Source organism: Pygocentrus nattereri, chromosome 22, assembly GCF_015220715.1.
Source record: "Pygocentrus nattereri isolate fPygNat1 chromosome 22, fPygNat1.pri, whole genome shotgun sequence".
NCBI lineage: Eukaryota > Metazoa > Chordata > Actinopteri > Characiformes > Serrasalmidae > Pygocentrus > Pygocentrus nattereri.
The window spans coordinates 8,228,033-8,254,156 of record NC_051232.1 but is presented as its reverse complement, the minus strand read 5'-3'; the positions used below and the strand labels follow the sequence as shown (position 1 = coordinate 8,254,156).

The 26,124-nt window shown below is 41.0% G+C and overlaps 1 protein-coding gene across 4 annotated transcripts in view; it reads right to left on the bottom strand.

Annotated features, from left to right (window-relative positions):
* Positions 1-26,124, bottom strand: part of camk2d2 (calcium/calmodulin-dependent protein kinase (CaM kinase) II delta 2) — a 53,095-nt gene continuing 26,971 nt past the window's right edge. For 2 of the 4 annotated variants that reach the window (XM_037532932.1, XM_037532930.1), the window contains 12 exons: positions 25,175-25,297; positions 24,599-24,682; positions 24,336-24,378; positions 21,274-21,311; positions 15,324-15,383; positions 11,450-11,494; positions 11,257-11,305; positions 9,310-9,330; positions 7,803-7,878; positions 7,096-7,190; positions 5,574-5,802; positions 1-2,980 (listed from right to left, as the gene is read on the bottom strand). In XM_037532932.1, the coding sequence (XP_037388829.1) occupies positions 2,977-2,980; positions 5,574-5,802; positions 7,096-7,190; positions 7,803-7,878; positions 9,310-9,330; positions 11,257-11,305; positions 11,450-11,494; positions 15,324-15,383; positions 21,274-21,311; positions 24,336-24,378; positions 24,599-24,682; positions 25,175-25,297 (867 nt within the window). In that variant the 3' untranslated portion in view covers positions 1-2,976. The remainder of the gene's footprint in view (positions 2,981-5,573; positions 5,803-7,095; positions 7,191-7,802; positions 7,879-9,309; positions 9,331-11,256; positions 11,306-11,449; positions 11,495-15,323; positions 15,384-21,273; positions 21,312-24,335; positions 24,379-24,598; positions 24,683-25,174; positions 25,298-26,124) is intronic. The other 2 variants (XM_037532933.1, XM_037532931.1) reach the window with 1 other exon arrangement.

Here is a 26,124-nt window from a genome sequence, read left to right as displayed (position 1 = left end):
TTCACTACATATCACACCTTTATTGTCATTTTCTTTAAATATGTTGAGTTGCTAATGCCGTCGTTGGCAACCAATGATATATCACACCCCCTGTATCCAGGGTTTCTGCAGAGAATGATTCCCCCCCAAAAAATTAACAATAACAGCAATAATAAATAAAAATAATAATAAAAACAGACAAATGGACAGTTTGTAGCATAGTCTTTTAGTGATGAGGTTTTTTTCCTCAAGGAAGACCGTTCCCTTCTGACATCGCTATGACATCATCCGTTTGAGTGGCACGCTGACGGGCGGCGGCCACCAGGGGGCAGTGTGCTTATAGCCTGCATCCATTTCAACACAAATGGAATTCCTCAGGGTTCTTCACATCCAGGAACAGAACTTCAACACATCTGGAATCAGCTTATAGAAGCTTAACGCTGCCAGGAACAGCTGGCAGAACCTTAACACATCCAGGAACAGCTGACAGAACCCTAACTTGTTCAAGAATAGCTTATAAAACTTTAACCGGAACAGCTGATAAAACCTTAACACAACCAGGCATAGCTGATAGAACCTTAACTCACCCAAAATAGCTGATTAATAGAACAATAACGCATCTAGGAACAGCTGATAAAAACTTATTGCGTCCAGGAACAGCTGATAGGAGCTTAATGCATCCAGGAACAGCTAATAAAACCCTAACACCTCCAAGAACAGCTGATAGAGCCTACCTTATAGATCCTTGACATGTCCAGAAACAGCTGATGGAAACATATTGTGTCCAGGATTTACTGACAGAACCTTAACATGACCAGGAACAGCTGACAGAACCATAACATGACCAGGAACAGCTGACAGAACCTTAACATGACCAGGAACAGCTGTTCAAACCTTACCATGTCCAGACATAACTAAGAGAACCTTAACTCATCCAAAAACAGCTGAGTAATAAACCTCAACACATCCAGGAACAGCTGATAGAAACTTATTGCGTCCAGGAATAGCTGATAGAACCTCATTTAGGAACATCTGATACAACCTTAACACAGCCAACTACAGCTAATTAATAGAACCTTAACATATCCAGGAATAGCTGACAGAACCTTCACATGTCCAGGAACTGCTTATAGAACCCTAACTCATTCAGAAATAGCCGATAGACCCTTAACACCTTCAGGAGCGGCTGATAAAACGTTAATGCATCCAGGAACAACTGATAGAACCTTCATGTTGGAATGTATAACTTTAGTAAGCCATTAATGAGTATAAAAACACCACAGAACGTTCCGTTTGGTCCTAAGTGCTCTAGTTGTGTTTCAGGTGAACTAAAAATTAGAATTTCGAAGGTTTCATGTAATCTTTTTATGCTTATTTACGGATTCTCAGTAACGATTACAAGACCTAATAATTAGCAAATTAATTGTTGTTTCATAGTTTATCAATGATTGTTAATAACTGTAATTTCTACATATACATATAATAAATGACTATTAAAATATAAAAGAATTGTTTTACTCTCTAATAGTTAATCACTATTTTAATAGAAATCTGATCAAGAATAGTTTGGATTCTGGCTTTCAGTTTTCATTCACGTTTAATCTTCAACCTCCATCGTTCTTAGAAATGTATTTGAAAATATTAAATAATCTTAAATATTAAATATTTATCAATACATCATAATGTGCTGCGCCAACTGTACAACTGGGCTAGAATGAAGAATTATTAATGTTTAAAATACACAAAAACATCTACACCCTTTTGATGACCTAAAACATTTTAACGTAACGTGATGATGAACGCTTATTCATAATGTTATAATGATTATGAATTGACTGTGTGAGTTATGAGTATCATATTGTTTGTAAGTCACTGAATGAAAAAGGTTAATAATTCAAATGGTAGCATTTATTAAAGCACACGTAGCCATTATATAATTATTACAGTGCTATCATATTTTCTTTTGTTTTAAAAAGCGATCATGTGGCCGAAATACTGATATTGATGATGAATTAATGATGATAACTCACTTTTCTGGCCTGCTGGTGTGATTAATTGTTATTGTCCTCAAATCTGCAAGATTTGGACATTAATGGGTTAAATTCGTGATGCATGATATGTAAATATGCAAATACGTAAAATCACAGAAATGATGACCGACCCTCATTTTAATTAATATTCGTATCTATGTCATTGATAGAAAGGGCCAAGAATTACGTTACTTAAAGAAGAAAACCATGACCTTTCGTAAACAGTCCTCCATGCACGACTCTGGCTGATATGCTACATTCTCATTAATATTAATATTTATATTTGTATATATTTCTGTATGTATGCGTCTGCTGTGACGTGGAGGAAACGGCCAGCCTCTCTAAACTCGCTCGTCATAAACGAAGCCCGTAACAGTTCTGCTCAAAGCTAAAATTCAAAGTATGTAATTTTTCATTTTCTGTTTTTTTTTTTTTTTTTCCGTAACAACCACAACGATATGTACATCACCATGACAACAGCAAGCTTAATATTAACATTCTTATCTTCCAAATGTCGATATATTGCACGCGCACACACACCCGCACACCCGCACACACACACACACACACACACACACAAATAGACATAAAAATACAGTTTAGACTCCGAGGGGGTGGGTTTGGGGCAATGGGGGCGGGGCTTGGGTGGAAGGGGCAGGGCTATCTTTACATTTCTATACATTTAAAATGCATACCAAAACAGCTTAAGAAAAAAAAAAAACAAACACAAAATAAAATGGTAAAAATTCACTCCCTTTGATAAGATAATGTCCATATGTGTCTGAGTGACCCGCCGGCGGGGGTGGGGGTCGGTGGTGGGGGTCGGGGTTGGGGGTCGGGGTTGGGAGGGCGGGAGTTGGGCAGGGGGCAGTACAGGTGTAGAGGAGATGGTGCTTGGGCAGGTGGGTCTGGGGTTTAAGGTCAGGCTTTAACACAAGCTGGTCCTCTTCAGCTGGAACTGATTCCGTTAACTACAAAACAAACAAACACACAGCATTAATACTATAAACACAAATTGGAACCGTAACAGGTTTTAATAACCGAATCAGTTTATTGGTAAAAATGTCTAAGTTCACACAGTCATAAAGCTGAGTTAGCTTTGTGCCCGATGTGTCAAGAATAAGTTCCGCTTTTAGCTCATTAGAACGGCACTTGAGACCATCGAGATGTTTTCCTGGTGTATGTGAGACGGCGCCTTTATGCTCATGTTGCTCGGCGGAATGAATGGATGGATGCATGTTGACCTTATATGAGGCACGGCTGGATGATACGGACACGAAACACTATGACCAATGAGGCTGCCGCATATCAGGACAATACGGGAAGTTATCCATTCTTATTAAAATAGTGTGCCTTTTTGGATGTGTAAACAGAAATCCAACCAATCCATCTTCTCCTTTAAACAAATAGCAAAACACAAAATAACAAGTTTTTTTCTGTACTAAAACAGTTTTTACTATAAAAGCTACTGTGGCATTTCCTTGGGCCCTGATGACGGCCGTGAGGCGGGGCCTGAACACCGAGAGGTGAGGGAGAGCCGTGAGTGATTGGAGAACGGCCTGCAAACCCTGACTACCGCAGAGGGACGCGAGTGACGGCAGGAGGAGGATGTCAGCCGCGGGAGAGGTGACAGGGGTGATGATGACGACCACGAGAGGCACGGAAGCAGGAAGGGAGTCCCGAGCAAAGCCACCTGGTCCCTGCCCCGTGTTCTGCATTGAGGTCTTCCACTCCACCTCACGCTTGATCTGGATGGATGAGCTGCGAGCGGGGGCAGTGATGGGGAGGCAGAGAAAGGAGCTCTCATTCCCTCTGGGCTCAGGTGCTCACACTGCCCTTAATGAGAGCCAGCTGAGGCTGATCCAGCTGGCAGCATGAGTGCCTTGTAAAAGAGGGGAGAGGGAACAGAGGGAGAGAGGGACAAGCAGCAGCAGTAGAAAAAGAGGCAGAGTGAAGAGCTGAAAAGCTCCAGTGAAGAAGGACTGAAAAGTCTTGGTAGAAGCCACTGAAAAGTGGGCAGCGTAGCGTTGGTTTTGATTTATTTGCTTAGTTTTTATTTGGTGAAAATATGGCCGCTACAACCCCCGAATCCTGCCTCCAGCGTCCTCCTTGAGGCCAGGATCGTGCATGTCGTGCTACAGCTGCATAAAGGGATATACATACATATATATATATATATATATATATATACATATATATATATATATATATATATATATATATATATATATATATATATATATATATATATATATATGTGTGTGTGTGTGTGTTTATATAGGCACACAAAAACAAATGCAGATTTTTTTGTTTTGTTTTAAATGTTAAATATGTTTATGATGGTACACACAGCCTTACACATTGTAAACACAGTCAGTCCTAACGTGTGATGTGTTTCTCAGAACGGAGGCGTGTCTGAGTTGCTGTGTGTGTTTGTAATTGGCTGTTTAGCCTAATGGGTAAGTCACTCATGTGTGAGAGGCCTCTAACGTCACAGTAATTATAAAAATATGGTTTAACGTACAGGCATAATCTGAAGCAAATGAGGTTCACTGTGGGTCACTCCCACGTCTGAAAAGGTTGCCCACTGTTCCACTTTTCTCTATTTGGAGATGATGGTTCTCATCTGGCTATGTTTACATCAGTGTTTGCCAATCCACTTGAATACATTCTGATTATGGATTAAGACTGAAGTGTTTATATCGCATGTGTGGAGTACCACTTAGAGGAAACGTCACCAGGACAGCTAACATCACGTGAGGTATATATCAGTCTGTTTATATCAGGTCAGACTAAAAAAAAGTACGTCACATCCTTATCAAAGAAGGCTGAGAGAAAGACGTTGTGTTCTGGGACACACAAGCTGGACGCCTGTCCCACTGCAGACCAGTTTTTGCTCCGCCATTCAGAACGGACTTAAACTTTCCGATAGGGAATGTAATCAGATACAGGTGTTCAGACAAGTATTATTATTCTATTATTTACAGGATTTACAAGATTACCCACCTCCATCAATCGGATAGAAATTGTATTCTGAATGGCCTCAATCGGACTAGACTATTCCGACTGGGGTGTTTACATGGATGTATTCTAATCCAATTTAGCTATTAGTCGGATTATTAGGTTGCATGTAAACGTGGCTACTGTGGCGCTCTGGAGTCGCGGAGCCTCAGAAATGGCTTTCCAGTTTCCAGTTTTTCCATTACTTTTTAGTTACTCCACATTGGTGGAAAGGTTCTTCTGAAGTGATGTCCAGTTTCAGCAAGGCCTGCAGTGATCAAGACTGAGTGTGCATTAGTGCAACAAAGTCCAATTATCAATTAAGCATGGTTAATTGGCTGATTAAGTCTCTAAAGGGGGCAATTACTTTTTCCCAGTTGGTGCTTTTTCCAGTTGATGCTGGAGCGTTTTTGTCCTCCAGTAAATTAAGTGATCATTTATAAACTGGGTTTTGTGTTCAACCAGTTTGTCTTCATCTTGTATCACATCCTTTTAAAAAGACCTAAGTGAATAATAGCAGCGCTGCAGGTGATTGATTACGGATCAGTACGGAGCTCTTCTCACTTGATGGGCACGCTGGGGGCGCCAGAGCGGTGGAAGTGGATGTTCTGCCATTTGCCGTCGCGGCGGTGCCACACGCGGGTCTCCTCGGACTGCATGGTGCGCGGCCGGCCGCTGCCGTCCATGTACTGCGTCAGGCGGATGTAGGCAATGCAGGCGGCGTCTTCACCAATCAAGTGGACGTGAGGGTTCAGCAGGATGGTGTGGACCGGCTTGTTACCCTTAGACAGGCCTAAACACGGAAAACACAAACACACCAGCAGCTCTGCAGTGAAAGATGGCTTTAGTGTTTACAGTTTATAAACCGCGGTGAAAATTGGAAACTGAATGTGCAGCTATGTGTAGTTTTAACACCTAAAAAATCTATCTGAGCAAGCTGAATTGTCTTAAATCTATGGCGTTGAGCTGATATTTCTCATTATGAGACTGTTGTGCGAAAATTCTAAGATTATTCAATTCTGTGTTTTTTAGGCGTTAGTTTTCTCTTGTGAAATTCTGTCAGCAGATCATTTTGTGTATTTGAAGAGCAAAACTATATGCCAACAGAAAAATAAAATGACTTATTATACCCATCTCTCACAGCCACTGTTTCTCACGGTGTCCCCCAGGGGTCAATATTGGGTCCCCTTCTTTTTCTCCCATTTGTACATATTATGAGGCATTATTGTAATAATAACAATAGTAAAATAGTGATTTCCATATACCTACCTTTTCTACAGCTACTTCTCTACATTCTGCTCTCACATATGGCTTTCAGAGATGCCAAACTGGAACGTTTCTTCAAACTTTTAACTAATAAACCTGAGGTTATTTTAATTAGATCTAAACATAGTGTATCGAAATGGTAAGATGTTAATGATGCTCCTCATTCATACACCACACAGTCTTGGTGGCACATTGGTTAGGATATTATATTTTAATATTTTATTTCAATTTTATTCTTTTTTAATTTCCATCTCTAGAATTTTATTCCTACCAATTTTTCACTCAAAGTGTTATCATTATATTAATCTTTGGGTCAGTCGTGGGCTGGAGGTTAGGGAGCCAGCCCTGTGACTGGAAGGTCGCTGGTTTGATCTCCTGAGCTGACAGTACGTAACTGAGGTGCCCTTGAGCAAGACACCTAACCTCCAACTGCTCCCCGGGCGGTGCGGATAGGGCTGCCCACCAATCCAAGCAAGTGTGCTCACTGCCCCCAAGTGTGTGTGTTCACTAGTGTGTATGTGGTGTTTCACTGCACAAATGGGTCAAAATGCAGAGGTGAATTTCCCTGTTTTGGGACTAATAAATGTTAACTTAGTTACACTGATTTTCAGCTCATAAACATAATAATAATTAGTCTTTGTTTATGTAGGACCTTTCATACATTATGGCACATGTATGAGAGCAGACTGAACTGTAGCTCTAAGAAATGTGATCAAAATCCAAAACATGATCACGATAATTCACCAGTTTTCTCCACACAATGCAAGACACAATGTTTAAAATAAAAACACAGTGATAAAAAATAAAACATTCTAGATACCATTCTCAAAGTAGAACCTGTGGAAATCATGGCCTTCCACCAGGTTACCCAGAGCTTCAGGCTCGAAGGACGTCAGGCCGGGGTCGCAGATTTTACTACCGAACAAACAAACAAGCAACAAAAATATGTTTTACTTCATTTTATAGAAAACATCCTATTAAACTTCACTACAGTGTTTATATTTTATGGCTGAATTTTATTGTGATTATTTTGTTTTTTTAATTCTGCTTCTGCTATTCTAGGACTAAATTGTGACTGCAGTTAAATGATGAACAGATTATTCATAATATCTGTCTATGAATCCACACATCGGACTTATGAAGGGTTTTATTCTAGTCACAGTAACATGTTCAAGACTAAAAATATTAAATGTTCTATTCACTTCTTAATATATTCTACGTTCTATTCACGCTTAATATATGATTTTTTTTTTAGAGCTACACAGAGCTGGGCAAAATGGGAAAATGTAATATCACAATACTTAAAGATGTTATTTATGTATATACACACACACACACATCAGGACATGTAATCAAAACGTCTGTAACGTTTGTAGTAACTAATTTAGCTGATTTATTTTGCTGAAATGTGATGATCTGCTTTAAGCTCTGATATTCCAATCTTTTCAGTCTTTTGTGTTTATGTTTGTGTTTGTTTGTGTTTATATTTGTGTTTATGTTTGTGTTTGTGTTTCTGTGAGCACTCACGAATAAGCCTCGAAGTCTCCGCTGTTGATGGACTCGATGAGCTGCTCTGTCACTTTGATGATCTCCTGCTTTCTGGCTGTAAAACACAGAGGACGGAATCATGACTTAGCACTTCTCACTGCAGCACAGCCAAACCACGACTCAGCATTCCTCACCACAGTCAGCATTACTTATCATTTACACTCAGTTTAGGAGGCAGTTTATACCCAGAGCTGCGCTGCACGATCACACGTTCACACTCAGAGCTCAGCCATTACGCTTTTATCCTCAGTTTACAAGAGCATTAAGCAGCTTCGCAACCAGGGCTGTCAAAGTCACCCGTCGTGGTTATTCACACTGATTTGTGCAGTTTGCTGCAGTCAGTTTAATTATTTCTGCGATTTATCACAGTTTAACTGCAGGATTTTTGTAGCTTGTTGTGATGAATCACATTACTTTGTACAGTTAATCCCTACAAGTCAAATTTGATTATTATTTGGTTTTCACATCTGTTCACATTATTTTGTAGTTAACTGCAGTCAATCCCATTTTCGCAGTTAAATCATAAGTATTCACATTATTTTTGTATAGTTAATCATGATTAATCACATTATTTTGTGATCAATAGTTTGTGTAGTTAAGCGCAATTAATCATGTTATTTTGTGACTAATTGTGGTCAATCACAGTTTTGTAGCTACATCACATCAATCTCATCATTTTATGTAGGTAATCACAACTAATGTTATTTTGAATAGTTAATCACAAATAATGAATTTTTTGTGTAGTTAACTGTGATTAAGCACATATTTGTCTAGTTAATCATGATTAATCTAATTAGTTTGTGTAGTTCAGATTAATCACAGGTGTTTGTGCAGTTAATCACAATTAATTACCATTTTTGTGTATGTTAATCACAAATAATCAATGTTTTTGTAGTTTACGATCTGTGATTCGTCACATTTCTATTCAGTTAATCATGATTAATCAAATTATTTTGTGCAGTTAGTTGTGATTATTCAGCTTTTGTGCAGTCAATCGCAATCGCAGTTCCTGTGTAGTTAATTGTGATTAATCGCAGTTCCTGTGTAGTTAATTGTGATTAATCACAGTTCCTGTGTAATTGCAATTAATAGCAGTTTTTGTGTAGTTAATTGTGCTTAATCATAGTTTTTGCAGTTTATTGCGATTAATCACAGTTTTTTGCAGCTGTGATTAATCACAGTTTTTGTGCAGTTAATTGCTTCAGCCTGCACTACTGCAGAGGGGCTGAAGGGTCAAACTAGGAAAATGAGTTAATCATTAGTGGTGGTAATAATTTACTGTTAACGGTCAACATTAAAGCGTTGACATTGACCGCCCTGATAGCAGCGTGCTAGACAGGATGGAGCACATTAGACTGGGTATAAATGGACGCCTAAAGGAAAGTGTTTCCCAGAATTCCTCGTTGTCCGATTTGAAGAATGAACAGTGTTTAGGGTCTGATTCACAGGCAACACTTTCATCCAAAAGATTAAAGGACTCATTTACCTTTACTGATTACATGGCAGGCTAAGGGACAGCAAAGAGACGCTCGTAATTGGTCAAAGAGTCAAATTTATCATGGAAAATAAAAAGCAGTTCAACTACAACTACTGCATGATAGCCACAGTGGACCTTCGACCTACCGGGCAAAAAGACACGACATTATTAAATGTAGATCAGTTTTAAATCATGTTTTTCAAAACGTGCGTTCATGATGAGGAACTCGTTTCATCTTGCGCAGTTTTGGAGTTTTTGGTGGAGTGTCTCCTGCCCGGAAGGCTCCAGATGAGAATCTGATGGCTGGGAAATATTTAGTGACTTTGAAAGAATAAAGATGTTATATGAAGGTGTGATCTGATAGCCGGAGGTTAGGCTCTGTATGGTGAGTTAAGGTTTAAGCTAATAAGATCCAGACTGACAGTTCAAAGTGTTGTTAGGTTTCATATAAACTCAGTTGTTCGATGTTGAATAAAGTGGGAATCATTAAAATATTCCTCTTTCAAACAAATATTTTGACATTAACATTATAAACTGCTCAGCCCTAGATAATGAGCTGTGGTAACGGTTAGCCAGTGAGCAGCTGTGGTAGTTTGCTAGTGAGTTAGCTTTGGTAATAACTAGTGAGTTAGCAGTGGTAATAGCTAGCTAGTGAGTTAGCAGTGGTAATGGCTAGCTAGTGAGTTAGCAGTGGTAATAGCTAGCTAGTGAGTTGGCTGTGATAATAGCTAGCTAGTGGGTTGCCTGTGGTAATAGCTAGCTAGTGAGTTGGCTGTGGTAATAGCTAGCTAGTGGGTTGGCTGTGGTAATAGCTAGCTAGTGAGTTGGCTGTGGTAATGGCTAGCTAGTGAGTTGGCTGTGGTAATAGTTAGCTAGTGAGTTGGCTGTGGTAATAGCTAGCTAGTGAGTTGGCTGTGGTAATACCTAGCTAGTGAGTTGGCTGTGGTAATAGCTAGCTGGTGGGTTGGCTGTGGTAATAGATAGCTAGTGAGTTGGCTGTGGTAATAGCTAGCTAGTGAGGTGGCTGTGGTAATAGCTAGCTAGTGAGGTGGCTGTGGTAATAGCTAGCTAGTGAGTTGGCTGTGGTAATAGTAATATATAAGAGTTAGCTAGGCAGTTGGCTGTAAGCTAGCTGGGCAGCCTTAAAGGAAACTGAAGGTCATTAAAGGCAGGTGCAGAGCTTTTAACATATTTAGAACACATAAAGTGTAATTTCAGGGATATTGAGTGTAGATAGCAGGGCAATAAGGGCAGTTGGATACAGTTCAACTGGAGACAGTTCGATGGGCATTTAGAGCAGTTGGGGGGCAGTTAGAGGGCTCTAATGACAGCCGGAGGGCATTGCATTAGTTGAAGGGCACTGATTGCAGTTTGAAGGCACTGATAACAGTTGGGGGGCATTCAGGGCAGGTCAAGGGTTGTGATGGCAGCTGAAGGGGCATTAAGGGCAGTTAGAGTGTGCTGATAGCAGCTGGACAGCATTATGGTACTTCAAGGGCACTGATGCGAATTGAAGGGGCATTAATGGTTGTTGGAGGGGCATTGAGGGCTGTTTGAGGGCAGTGGTGGGTAACTCTCACCCTCAGGCCGGAGGCAGGACTTACTCGGGGCTTGCTGGGGCGCCATGTTTAGTGGGCAGTTGGTGGGTTGCCAAATTGAGCTAATGCTTAAATTAGCTTTGTGTGTGGAAACATCAGGTGGAGAACAAACAAACAAAAACAAACAAAAACAAGACATCCCTGGGATCTAAACAATAAGCAGCCACAAACAAATGAAGAAAGCAAGTGATGGATTAACAGTTGCAAGTGGAGAAGAGAGGGATTAGTAGACAAGAAAGTGAAGATGCACTAAAAAAGACAGATGGGCGAACAGACAGACGGAAAGATGGATATACAGGTAAACAGACTGAAAGACCAATAAAGAAAAAGACAGACGGATGAACAAACTGGCTCATACCTTTAACGTCCTCCTCCTCTATTGTGGTGTTGGCGCTCTCTGTTGATTCCTGAGAAAAAGAACAGAAAGAAACAGGAACTTGAGATCAGCTACAAGTGTTTATAGGCTTCTTCTGAGAAGGTTCAGCCAGATTAGACCACCAGCAGCACAGTCCACAGGGTCTGTTGGGATCTGTAACATGAATACATCTCACCTTGTTCCTCTCCACAGGGTTATGAATGACTGTAGTCTGAGGTTCCTAAAAACAGAGAGAGAGAGAATTACAGAAATACAGATACTGAACATATTACACTAAGAGCTATGCCATATGCTAACATCCACACTACACACTAACATCTACTTGTACAATAAAATTCTACAGATTTGCTGAAAATGGTCTCCTTCACTTTTTAATAATAATTCTTACACAAACACATTGTTCAGGATCATGCAGACAAACACTAAGTGTAATGTGACCCATTAATACTGAAACCACAATTATAGCGCCATAATTATTGGTGCCTTGATGAAGTTGAATAGAAAAATCCTGAGAAAGTGTTTTTGTGCTAAGTTAGCTCAATCACACAGAAGAAATCTAACCATTAATTGAATTAGATTCAGTTGCAAGACAGTGCAAGGTTCTTTCTAGGTCTTGGTTGATTCTCTCAGTTTACCCATTTGACTGAGGGTGGGAACCTGATGTCAGGCTGACAGAGGCCCCCAGGAGCTAATAGAAGGCTTTCCAAAAGTGGCTCACAAACTGGGGGCCACTATCAGACAAGACCGTGGCAGACTGTATATTCTCACTATGTGCTGCAAGAGCAGCGCAGCAGTTTCACTGGCTGATGGGAGTTTTAGCAGCGGGATAAAGTGGCATGCTTTGGAGAACAGGTCAACCATGAATAACACTATTGCCCAGGGAGGCTGGGACTTGTTACAAGGTTGAGCAAGCCTGCTGGACGGATTTTTTAGTTCCTTATTCTTGGCGCACACCTGGCAAGCTGCCACATATCACATCATGATCAATACTGGGCTGCCAGAATCACCTACATAGAAACTCAGAAATGATTCTGGTTACCCCAGATGGCTAGTTAACTGTGATCCATGCACCCATTGCAGCACCTTAGGCCACTGTCTTTCTTTTCAACAAAGAAGAATCCAGGCCTGAGAAGAGGAAGGCCGTATGAAGCCTGATGCCAGAGCTTCCTGGATATAGTCCTCCATGGTGGCTTACTCAAGGCCTGAGAGGGAGAAGTGTCTACCACGGGGAGGACAAGTGGCAAGAGACTGATGGCACAATCGTTAGATCTATGGGGGTAGGGCCTTTGCCTTTTTCTTACTAAAAACCCCCTGAGATCCAGGTATTCAGGGGGTACTAGGGAGACAAAAGGAATCTCGAGAGAGTCCAGTAATGGAAAAGTGATTTTAGATTCCTTGATGCAAAAATGTGAATATTGGGGTCTTGATGCCACGACTGATCATGTCACCCAACTGATGTGAGGATTATGGTGGAACAGCCAGGGGACCACTAGGATGAGTTGTACTCCCGGTGATGGAATAAGGAGTAGAGAAATGCATTCATTGTTTGGACCTATTTTCAAGGTCAGAATGAGGGTCTGCTGGGTCACATTCCCTAACCCTAGAGACCATCTGTCAATAGCAGAAACTGACAGAGGATGTTCTAGTGTCTCCATAGGTAAGCTGAGACTGGCATCCAGAGTTCAATCAGTAAAATTTCCTGCAGTGGCTGTGTCCGGGAACACCGTGACTGATTTCTGTACATGTTCCCAGGAAACTATGGCAGTGAGAGAGAACCCAGAGGGAATGGACTCAGGAAAAGCATGGGCCCATCACAGCTCCCCCCTCCTGGGACGGGCCCTGGTATTTACCGACAGCTCAGGACACAAAACTTGAATGTGACCTAGACTCACAGTACAGGCACCTCCTCCTGCTCATATGAGCATCTTGCTGTTGTTGAGCGAGGCAGGTGCTCCCTAATTGCATGGGCTCTTTGGGGACTCCAGAGGGCTTTCTAACTGGGAAAATAGGCGTTTCAGGTTGAATAGAGATCCCAGGAGAAGCTCTGCATTCTCTATGTCTTTCTTGCAGGCATTTATCAAGCTTGAGGGTAAGCTCATACAAGTCCTTAAGAGACGTAGGTGAACCTGCAGGTTACAGGTTTATCTTTACTTAATGGCATGCTGAGTGATTGCCCTTAATGTGGAGAAGGTGAATGTCTGACTCTCTACCCCCAACTGGATTGTCAAATGTGCTACTGCCTTCATGAACTGGTTTAGAGTAGAGCATTCAACACATGCTTCCAGACTGAGGTGGCCCTGGTAATTGCCCTTCCTGTAAAGAAAGGAAATTATTTAGGCCACCTTGGCACATTGAGAAGGGAAGTGAGACAGTTGTTGTCCAAAGGCAAGAGAGGACAGCAGGAGGAAACCATGGTATTGTCCAGAGTTATGGATCATAACATACAGAGGAGATCAGGCCTAGAATCACTGACAGAAAAGATGCTGCTTGGGTAAGGGATCACTCCCCAAATCCTCATCTGGTTGGGAAGGTTGTGTGAGTTCCACTACTTCTTGTAACTAGATTGAGACTGAAGCTGTGACACAGATTTGTCACTGATGTGATGGAATTTCTTGTAGCACATGTTCATGTCTACCAATTGCAGTACCCTGGTTAATAAAGGCTGTTCTGAACTGGTCTTGCTCAGCTGGATCCATTTTAGATGGCTCAGTCATGCTGGGCTCCTGCCAATGGCAGACTGACACAGACCTGTCACATGAAAGGGAAGCCCAAGAGGCATTACTTTACATAACTTTACATAATTTTTTTCTTCATAATTTTAACATGAGACTGAGCTGACTGACCACAAAGACATTTTCTACCCATCTTTACCAAGTGGATGAATAATTATGGAGCAGACTCTATATACACTAAGGCTGCATAGCAGACAAAATACCAGGATTGTGATTCCATTGCTGTATACTGTCATTGCGATAAATATAAAAGTATCACAATGGCAGATCAATAATGTGATGTGGTTAAGGATTAGCCTGCTTCAGTTTGTTTAAAATTATTTACATTAAATTTTTTAAAGGCTCATTTACATGTTCCAGCCTTCTGTCAATATTGCAAAAGCCAATATAGTGATAATGATTATTAAGTCCTAATGTAGACACATATATGTCACATATGTACAGAATCTGTGTTTCAGACTCAGATTAAACAGGACAGAAACATTCAAAGTTCATGACAGCAACCAGAAACACAAAGTAGCTTTATATCCTTTTTGTAAAAGGTACACTAAACTAAGACTTTTCTTTGAATGTAGCCACCAGACACAACTACAACTGATAAACAATGGTTAATTTATTAATCTCGTTATTAGAATCATCCGAACTCTTGGTAAGTTATCGATGGTAACAGTGAGTTGTGGTAATAGGGAGTTACACCTGGTAATAGTAAGTTAGCTGTGGTAATAGAAATGTTTACCTGGTAATAGTGAGTTAGCTGTCGTAATAGAGTTATTCCTGGTAATACTGAGTTAGCTGTGGTAATAGAGTTATTCCTGGTAATAGTGAGTTAGCTGTGGTAATATGGACATATATCTGGTAATATGGAGTTAACTGTGGTAATAGTGAGTTAACTGTGGTAATAATGAGTTAGCTATTAGTAGTAATAGCATTTTAGCTCTGGTAATAATGGTAGCCCTAGAAATAATATGGATTAATATCTGGTAATATGCTGTTAGCTGTGATAACAGGGAGTTACATTGGTAATAGTGACTGTGTCACTATTAGCTCTGGTAATAGTGATTAGTTGTAATAGGGACTTACTGTGGTAATAGTAAGTAGCTGTGGTAATATGGGGTAATATCAATTAGAATATCAATTAAAAAAACAATAAAAATATATTTCTTAGTGTACCTTTTATTATTGAGGACATAAATAAGAATGTATATCTTTAAATCACTAAAGCTTTTAATGTTTCTGTCCGACAGAAAAGACACCACACACAGTATTGGTGGAAAGGCCATGCAGAGGGTGGGGTCACGGGTTTGTCACTGTGGATACCAGTGCTGGGGCAGGGCCTGTGTCTTTGGGGCTGCTGGCTATGTTGGTTTTGTTGTTGACCTGTAGGGGACGGGAGGAGGAAATCAGATATTACCAAAACACACACTGCTGGAACAGAGCAAAAAAACGGACAGAATACTCAGACAGAACAAGGGTGACAAAGAAAGATTCCTGGACATGTAATGATCCACTCAATGTACTTCTGACCTACACGGCAGTGTCAGTGGTCAGTCATTACTGGAACTACTGTTAAAGCGTAACAGTAGAAAAGAGTAAAGCGTTGACCATTTTTTAAAAGAGTGTAGTACACGCCGGACATGCTGGGTAGACCCTTTACTTCTGCTTGTTGGTCCTCTCACTAAAAGGAGCGTTGATTAGCGAGAGAAGCTAATAGACTGAGGATCTTTTTGGGCAAGAACAGCCTAGAATGGACCTCGATGATCTAAAATAACAGTGTGAACTAAAGCAAAGAGTCACTGTTACGTTCTCAGCATCATTCTCCAGGCTTTCAGCTCTGCTCTGCAAAGGGGGCGGGGCTAAACTGCTGTAGGCTGAGTGGGTGGAGCTGGCATGCAGCATGTGCAGCCTGTTTTGCTAATCGCAATCGCAATATTATATTTTGGCTAAATTCACAACCCAGTTATCCGTTGGTTAAATCTTAAATTATCTTTAATGAAAATGAAATGAAAGTTGTTTTAAAAAATAAAATAAAATAAAAACGTTTTGATTAAAACTTTTTTTCTAGCCAGTGTTAAATACTTTAAATATTTAAATAACTGCATTCATTCAAACTTGTTACTCAGACTTCAAGTCAGAATTCCTTCCTATTACTCAGAATTCAATCCTGTTACCCAAAATTCAATTGTTACCCAGAATGCAGTCCTGATACCCAGAATTCAGTCCTGTTACTCAGAATTCAGTTCTGTTACCCACAATTCAATCCTGTTAGCCAGAATTGAATCCTGTTACCCAGAATTCAGTCCTGTTACTCAGAATTCAGTTCTGTTACCGAGAATGCAATCCTGTTACCCAGAATTCAGTCCTGTTGGTCAGAATTTAGTAGTGTTAGCCAGAATTTAGTCCTGTTGGTCAGAATTTAGTCGTGTTAGCCAGAATTTAGTCCTGTTAGCCAGAATTTAGTCCTGTTGGTCAGAATTTAGTCGTGTTAGCCAGAATTTAGTCCTGTTGGTCAGAATTTAGTCGTGTTAGCCAGAATTTAGTCCTGTTAGCCAGAATTCAGTCCTGTTGGTCAGAATTTAGTCCTGTTAGCCAGAATTTAGTCCTGTTAGCCAGAATTTAGTCCTGTTGGTCAGAATTCACTCCTGTTGGTCAGAATTCAGTCCTGTTAGCCAGAATTCAAACCACCAGAATTTAGTCCTGTTAGCCAGAATTCAGTCGTGTTAGCCAGAATTTAGTCCTGTTAGCCAGAATTCAGTCCTGTTGGTCAGAATTCACTCCCGTTGGTCAGAATTCACTCCTGTTGGTCAGAATTCAGTCCTGTTAGCCAGAATTTAGTCCTGTTAGCCAGAATTCAGTCGTGTTAGCCAGAATTTAGTCCTGTTAGCTAGAATTCAAACCTGTTGGTCAGAATTCAGTCCTGTTAGCCAGAATTTAGTCCTGTTAGCCAGAATTCAGTCCTGTTAGCGAGAATTCAGTCGTGTTAGCCAGAATTTAGTCCTGTTAGCCAGAATTCAGTCCTGTTAGCCAGAATTCAGTCCTGTTAGCCATAATTCAAACCTGTTAGCCAGAATTTAGTCCTGTTAGCCAGATTTCAGTAGTGTTAGCCAGAATTTAGTCCTGTTAGCCAGAATTCAGTCATGTCAGCCAGAATTCAGTCATGTTAGCCAGAATTTAGTCCTGTTGGTCAGAATTTAGTCGTGTTAGCCAGAATTTAGTCCTGTTGTTCAGAATTCAGTCCTGTTGGTCAGAATTTAGTCGTGTTAGCCAGAATTTAGTCCTGTTGGTCAGAATTTAGTCGTGTTAGCCAGAATTTAGTCCTGTTAGCCAGAATTTAGTCCTGTTGGTCAGAATTTAGTCGTGTTAGCCAGAATTTAGTCCTGTTGGTCAGAATTTAGTCGTGTTAGCCAGAATTTAGTCCTGTTAGCCAGAATTCAGTCCTGTTGGTCAGAATTTAGTCCTGTTAGCCAGAATTTAGTCCTGTTAGCCAGAATTTAGTCCTGTTGGTCAGAATTCACTCCTGTTGGTCAGAATTCAGTCCTGTTAGCCAGAATTCAAACCACCAGAATTTAGTCCTGTTAGCCAGAATTCAGTTGTGTTAGCCAGAATTTAGTCCTGTTAGCCAGAATTCAGTCCTGTTGGTCAGAATTCACTCCCGTTGGTCAGAATTCACTCCTGTTGGTCAGAATTCAGTCCTGTTAGCCAGAATTTAGTCCTGTTAGCCAGAATTCAGTCGTGTTAGCCAGAATTTAGTCCTGTTAGCTAGAATTCAAACCTGTTGGTCAGAATTCAGTCCTGTTAGCCAGAATTTAGTCCTGTTAGCCAGAATTCAGTCCTGTTAGCGAGAATTCAGTCGTGTTAGCCAGAATTTAGTCCTGTTAGCCAGAATTCAGTCCTGTTAGCCAGAATTCAGTCCTGTTAGCCATAATTCAAACCTGTTAGCCAGAATTTAGTCCTGTTAGCCAGATTTCAGTAGTGTTAGCCAGAATTTAGTCCTGTTAGCCAGAATTCAGTCATGTCAGCCAGAATTCAGTCATGTTAGCCAGAATTTAGTCCTGTTGGTCAGAATTTAGTCGTGTTAGCCAGAATTTAGTCCTGTTGTTCAGAATTCAGTCCTGTTGGTCAGAATTTAGTCGTGTTAGCCAGAATTTAGTCCTGTTGGTCAGAATTTAGTCGTGTTAGCCAGAATTTAGTCCTGTTAGCAAGAATTTAGTCCTGTTGGTCAGAATTCACTCCTGTTGGTCAGAATTCAGTCCTGTTAGCCAGAATTCAAACCACCAGAATTTAGTCCTGTTAGCCAGAATTCAGTCCTGTTGGTCAGAATTTAGTCGTGTTAGCCAGAATTTAGTCCTGTTGGTCAGAATTTAGTCGTGTTAGCCAGAATTTAGTCCTGTTAGCCAGAATTTAGTCCTGTTGGTCAGAATTCACTCCTGTTGGTCAGAATTCAGTCCTGTTAGCCAGAATTCAAACCACCAGAATTTAGTCCTGTTAGCCAGAATTCAGTCGTGTTAGCCAGAATTTAGTCCTGTTAGCCAGAATTCAGTCCTGTTGGTCAGAATTCAGTCCTGTTAGCCAGAATTCAGTCCTGTTAGCCAGAATTTAGTCCTGTTAGCCAGAATTCAGTCGTGTTAGCCAGAATTTAGTCCTGTTAGCTAGAATTCAAACCTGTTGGTCAGAATTCAGTTCTGTTAGCCAGAATTTAGTCCTGTTAGCCAGAATTCAGTCCTGTTGGTCAGAATTTAGTAGTGTTAGCCAGAATTTAGTCCTGTTGGTCAGAATTTAGTCGTGTTAGCCAGAATTTAGTCCTGTTAGCCAGAATTTAGTCCTGTTGGTCAGAATTTAGTCGTGTTAGCCAGAATTTAGTCCTGTTGGTCAGAATTTAGTCCTGTTAGCCAGAATTTAGTCCTGTTAGCCAGAATTTAGTCCTGTTTGTCAGAATTCACTCCTGTTGGTCAGAATTCAGTCCTGTTAGCCAGAATTCAAACCACCAGAATTTAGTCCTGTTAGCCAGAATTCAGTCGTGTTAGCCAGAATTTAGTCCTGTTAGCCAGAATTCAGTCCTGTTGGTCAGAATTCACTCCTGTTGGTCAGAATTCACTCCTGTTGGTCAGAATTCAGTCCTGTTAGCCAGAATTTAGTCCTGTTAGCCAGAATTCAGTCGTGTTAGCCAGAATTTAGTCCTGTTAGCTAGAATTCAAACCTGTTGGTCAGAATTCAGTCCTGTTAGCCAGAATTTAGTCCTGTTAGCCAGAATTCAGTCCTGTTAGCGAGAATTCAGTCGTGTTAGCCAGAATTCAGTCCTGTTAGCCAGAATTCAGTCCTGTTAGCCAGAATTCAAACCTGTTAGCCAGAATTTAGTCCTGTTAGCCAGATTTCAGTCATGTCAGCCAGAATTCAGTCATGTTAGACAGAATTTAGTCCTGTTGGTCAGAATTTAGTCGTGTTAGCCAGAATTTAGTCCTGTTGGTCAGAATTCAGTCCTGTTGGTCAGAATTTAGTCGTGTTAGCCAGAATTTGGTCCTGCTGGTCAGAATTTAGTCGTGTTAGCCAGAATTTAGTCCTGTTGGTCAGAATTCACTCCTGTTGGTCAGAATTCAGTCCTGTTAGCCAGAATTCAAACCACCAGAATTTAGTCCTGTTAGCCAGAATTCAGTCCTGTTGGTCAGAATTTAGTCGTGTTAGCCAGAATTTAGTCCTGTTGGTCAGAATTTAGTCGTGTTAGCCAGAATTTAGTCCTGTTAGCCAGAATTTAGTCCTGTTGGTCAGAATTCACTCCTGTTGGTCAGAATTCAGTCCTGTTAGCCAGAATTCAAACCACCAGAATTTAGTCCTGTTAGCCAGAATTCAGTCGTGTTAGCCAGAATTTAGTCCTGTTAGCCAGAATTCAGTCCTGTTGGTCAGAATTCAGTCCTGTTAGCCAGAATTCAGTCCTGTTAGCCAGAATTTAGTCCTGTTAGCCAGAATTCAGTCGTGTTAGCCAGAATTTAGTCCTGTTAGCTAGAATTCAAACCTGTTGGTCAGAATTCAGTCCTGTTAGCCAGAATTTAGTCCTGTTAGCCAGAATTCAGTCCTGTTAGCCAGAATTCAGTCCTGTTAGCCAGAATTCAGTCATGTCAGCCAGAATTTAGTCCTGTTAGCCAGAATTCAAACCTGTTAGCCAGAATTTAGTCCTGTTAGCCAGATTTCAGTCGTGTTAGCCAGAATTTAGTCCTTTTAGCCAGAATTCAGTCATGTCAGCCAGAATTTAGTCCTGTTAGCCAGAATTTAGGCCTGTTAGCCAGAATTCAGATGTGTTAGCCAGAATTCAAACCTGTTGGTCAGAATTCAGTCATGGTAGCCAGAATTTAGTCCTGTTAGCAAGAATTCAGTCATGTTAGCCAGAATTTAGTCCTGTTAGCCAGAATTCAGTCGTGTTTGCCAGAATTTAGTCCTGTTAGCCAGAATTCAAACCTCTTGGTCAGAATTCAGTCGTGTTAGCCAGATTTTAGTCCTGTTGGTCAGAATTCAGTCCTGTTAGCCAGAATTCAGTCGTGTTAGCCAGAATTCAGTCCTGTTAGCCAGAATTTAGTCCTGTTAGCCACAATTCAGTCCTGTTAGCCAGAATTTAGTCCTGTTTGCCAGAATTCAAACCTGCTAGCCAGAATTCAGTCCTGTTAGCCAGAATTTAGTCCTGTTTGCGAGAATTCAAACCTGTTAGCCAGAATTCAGTCCTGTTAGCAAGAATTCAGTCCTGCTAGCCAGAATTTAGTCCTGTTAGCCAGAATTCAGTCCTGTTAGCCAGAATTCAAACCTGTTAGCCAGAATTCAGTCCTGTTAGCCAGAATTTAGTCCTGTTTGCCAGAATTCAAACCTGTTAGCCAGAATTCAGTCCTGTTAGCCAGAATTCAGTCCTGTTATTCAGTCATGGTCAGAATAGTCTTTAAGTGTATAATTTCGTAGGTCTTGTTAGCAGAATTATTCAACCTTTTCTTTGTTTTGAGAGGAAAAACTCTAAAGGCTTTAATGTAAAACATGCATAACACACACAGAAAGTAAACACGAGTAAAGTTTTTTACCATTTTATTATTTATATAAACATTATAGATGATCTGAAAGCCTGAGGTGGAAATATCGCCGTCTGAAAGTCGAGCTCCTACTTGATTAACATTTAGTCAAAAATCACCAAAAACAGTGTATTTTAAATGAGCTGTACTCAGGAAAGAGCCAGACACTGCAAGTGTTTATGGGTAAAGACTATAAAAGCTGTGTGAAAGTCAGAGTGGACATTACTCACCTTCACTCCGTCCGCCTTCTTATTCAGGTAACTCTTCGCTGCTGTGGAGAAAAAAGATAGAAAGACGTGAATATCAGCTCGTCAGCCGGTCAGACTGCTGTTCATGCAGCAGCCAGTTCGGTTTGAACCTAAAAGGCTCTAAACACAAAGTTAATGCAGGTCATTTGCAGTTGAGGCCAGAAACAGACACAGTCGCAGCAGTGAGTGATGTCATCGGTCAATGCAGTGGACAAATGTGTTGTTTACTTTATGACAGCTCACGCACACAAACAACAGGTATGATAGGAGACATGAGCTCTGATGGGGTGGAAGGTTTCTGTAGCGCCCCCTGCTGCAGTGCGATTAATTACACATTCAGCATAAAGAGGTGTGAAAGTGGTTTTGTGTGTTTGTGTGTGCATTTGTGCTTGTATGCATTGGTGTGTATTACAGAGTAATTCTGTGTGATTGTGTGTGTTTGTGTGCAATTGTGTGTATTTGTGTGCGACTGTGTGCGATTGTGTGTGTGTTTGTGTGCATTTATGTGAGTGTTTGTGTGCCTGTGCAGTGTCTGTGTGTGACTGTGTTTGAGTGTGTTGTTTGTGTGTGCGTGTTTGTGGTGTTTGTGTGCTTGTGTGCATTGGTTTGTGATTGTGTGCGTTTGTGTGCATGTTTGATGTTTGAGTGTAACTGTGTGTTTATGTGAGTAGTGTTTGAGCATAATTGTGTGTTTGTGTGCAGTGTTTGTGTGTGTGTGTGCGGGGTTTGTGTGCAGTGTTTGTGTGTGTGTGTGCGGTGTTTGTGTGTTTGTGTGTGTGTGCGGTGTTTGTGTGTGTGTGTGCGGTGTTTGTGTGTGTGTGTGTGCGGGGTTTGTGTGTTTGTGCAGTGTTTGTGTGTGTGTGTGGTGTTTGTGTGTGCAGTGTTTGTGTGTGTGTGTGCATTGTTTGTGTGTGCGCGGGGTTTGTGTGCGGTGTTTGTGTGTGTGTGCTGTGTTTGTGTGTGCGGGGTTTGTGTTTGTGTGTGCGTGTGTGTGCAGGGTTTGTGTGCGGTGTTTGTGTGTGTGTGTGTGTGTGTGTGCGCGGTGTTTGTGTGTTTGTGTGTGTGCGGGGTTTGTGTGTGTGTGTGTGCGCGGTGTTTGTGTGTTTGTGTGTGTGCGGGGTTTGTGTGTTTGTGTGTGTGCGGTGTTTGTGTGTGTGTGTGCGGTGTTTGTGTGTGTGTGTTTGTATTTGTGTGTGTGTGTGTGCGGTGTGTGTGTGTGCGGGGTTTATGTGTGTGTGTGTGTGCGGGGTTTGTGTGTGTGTGTGTGTGCGGTGTTTGTGTGTGTGTTTGTGTGCGGTGTTTGTGTGTGTGTGTGCGGTGTTTGTGTGTGTGTGCGGTGTTTGTGTGTGTGTTTGTTTGTGCGGTGTTTGTGTGTGTGTGTGTGCGGTGTTTGTGTGTGTGTGTGTGTGTGCGGTGTTTGTGTGTGTGTTTGTGTGCGGTGTTTGTGTGTGTGTGTGCGGTGTTTGTGTGTGTGTTTGTGTGTGCGGTGTTTGTGTGTGTGTGTGTGCGGTGTTTGTGTGTGTGTGTGTGCGTCTGAAGAATTACATTCATGCAGCTCAGCTCACTGGTAAAGGCTATTGATCAGCGCTGTGTGAAGGACTGAGGGAAAAAGCCACTCTGTGAATGTAATTCTTCTCTCATGCACATGAGGGCGCTCACTGAACAAACAAACAGGCACAGCGTCTGATCGGCCAGACAGTAACAACGACTTCTCACGTCGAGTCAGGATCTTACCTCCAGAAGCACATCACACGCAGAAAAGAAGAGGAAGAAACGATCAATAGAAAAAAGTAATAAAAGAACAATCTGACCGCTTTACTGACCAAAACACAAAAACACAAATAAAACAACCAAAATAACAACAAAGAATCTAATCAAATATAAAAAAACAACAACCACAAAACCTGAATTAAACAAACAGCTCAATTCTCTAAAGAAGCTCCGTCTCAAACACAGAACAGCCACAGATCTATTTCTCCTGTTCACAGCGGCGCAGTCTCACTTCAATTAATGACTCAGTATTAATCACATCTGCTGAAACAGTTCCTTGAAATTTAGCAACTTCATTCAACACAGAATTTCAAAATCTCAGGAACATGAGAATATTTTAAGAAAATAAGAGAATACTGTGAGAAAATTAGAATATATTGAGAAAAAGAGAGAATATGTTGAGAAAAAGAATATGTTGAGAAAATGAGAGAATATGTTGAGAAAATGAGACAATATGTTGAGAAAATGAGAGAATATGTTGAGAAAAAGAGAATATGTTGAGAAAAAGAGAGAATATGTTGAGAAAATGAGAGAATATGTTGAGAAAATGAGAGAATATGTTGAGAAAAAGAGACAATATGTTGAGAAAATGAGAGAATATGTTGAGAAAATTAGAGAATATGTTAAGAAAATGAGAGAATATGTTGAGAAAAAGAGAGAATATGTTGAGAAAAAGAGAGAATATGTTGAGAAAAAGAATATGTTGAGAAAATGAGAGAATATGTTGAGAAAATGAGAGAATATGTTGAGAAAATGAGAGAATATGTTGAGAAAAAGAATATTGTTGATAAAATGAGAGAATATATTGAGAAAATGAGAGAATATGTTGAGAAAATGAGAGAATATGTTAAGAAAATGAGAGAATATGTTGAGAAAAAGAGACAATATGTTGAGAAAATGAGAGAATATGTTGAGAAAAAGAATATTGTTGAGAAAATGAGAGAATATGTTGAGAAAAAGAGACAATATGTTGAGAAAATGAGAGAATATGTTGAGAAAATGAGAGAATATGTTAAGAAAATGAGAGAATATGTTGAGAAAAAGAGACAATATGTTGAGAAAATGAGAGAATATGTTGAGAAAATGAGAGAATATGTTAAGAAAAAGAGAGAATATGTTGAGAAAAAGAGAGAATATGTTGAGAAAAAGAATATGTTGAGAAAATGAGAGAATATGTTGAGAAAAAGAATATGTTGAGATGGCTGTCAGAAAGAGAAATATGGATGAACAAACCCGCAGGAAACTCCCTCAGCGTGAAAGAGGAAAAGACATACCTGAAAAGTTTCTGGTGACCAGTAGAGTGGTCAGAATGGCACCCTGAGAGAAAACAGTGTGAAGAAAAAGAGGAAGAACAGAAGAAGCAAAAGAACAGAGAAAGAACAAAAGATGAACAAGAAAGAAGTTCTGCTGACGAAGCACTGAACTGCAGAATTACCTCACAGAGGAAGAAGACCAGCGGAAGAGATGGGGGAAGGTTAGATGAAGGGAAAGAGAGAGAGAGAGAGAGAGAGAGAGAGAGAGAGCGAGAGAGCGTTACCTTTAACTTCCTCCTGGCGTTAAATTTCTTCAGACACTCCACTGTTTCCTGTCTGTGCATCATTGACGCCACAGTGGAGCGTTGCTGAGAGAGAGAGAGAGAGAGAGAGAGAGAGATGTGAGAACCATGATGTGTCACCATTATATTTCTCGATGAAATGCTTGTTTACTGCATGTGTGTGTGTGTGTGTATGTGAGAGAGATAGAGAGCGTGTGTGTGTGTGAGAGAGTGTCTGTGTGTGTGAGAGAGATTGAGTGTTTGTGAGAGAGAGAGAGAGAGAGAGAGAGAGAGAGAGAGAGAGTGTGTGTGTGTGTGTGTGTGAGAGAGAGAGTGTGTGTGTGACTGTCTGTGTGTGTGTGTGTGTGTGTGTGTGTGTGTATGTGTGTGAGAGAGAGAGTGTGTGTGACTGTCTATGTGTGTGTGTGTGTGTGTGTGTGTGTGTGTATGTGTGTGAGAGAGAGAGTGTGTGTGACTGTCTATGTGTGTGTGTGTGTGTGTGTGTGTGTGTATGTGTCTGACTGTGTGTGTGTGAGAGAGAGAGAGTGTGTGTGTGTGTGTGTGTGTGTGTGTACATACACAGATCCAGGGGTGTTTGAGGGCCTCAGAGGCGGTGATGCGTTTCGACGGGTTGATGGTCAACATTTTGTTAATCAGATCTTTGGCTTCAGGAGTCACTGTGTCCCACTCTGGAGATGGAAACTAAAGAAACAACACAATCACAGAGTCAATCACACCATCAATCAACCAGTCAATCACACCACCAACCAGCCAGTCAATCACAGAGTCAATCACACCATCAACCAGCCAGTCAATCACAGAATCAATCACACCATCAACCAGCCAGTCAATCACAGAGTCAATCACACCATCAATCAACCAGTCAATCACACCATCAACCAGCCAGTCAATCACATCATCAATCAACCAGTCAATCACACCATCAACCAGTCAGTCAATCACACCATCAACCAGCCAGTCAATCACACTATCAACCAGCCAGTCAATCACACCATCAACCAGCCAGTCAATCACACCGTCAATCAACCAGTCAATCACCGAGTCAATCACAGTGTCAATCACACCATCAATCAACCAATCAGAGTCAATCACACCATCAATCAACCAGTCAATCACACCATCAACCAGCCAATCACACCATCAACCAGCCAGTCAATCACAGAGTCAATCACACCATCAACCAGCCAGTCAATCACAGAATCAATCACACCATCAACCAGCCAGTCAATCACAGAGTCAATCACACCATCAACCAGTCAATCACACCATCAATCAACCAGTCAATCACACCATCAACCAGCCAATCAATCACATCATCAATCAACCAGTCAATCACACCATCAACCAGCCAGTCAATCACACCATCAACCAGCCAGTCAATCACACCATCAACCAGCCAGTCAATCACACCGTCAACCAGCCAGTCAATCACAGAGTCAATCACAGTGTCAATCACACCATCAATCAACCAATCAGAGTCAATCACACCATCAATCAACCAGTCAATC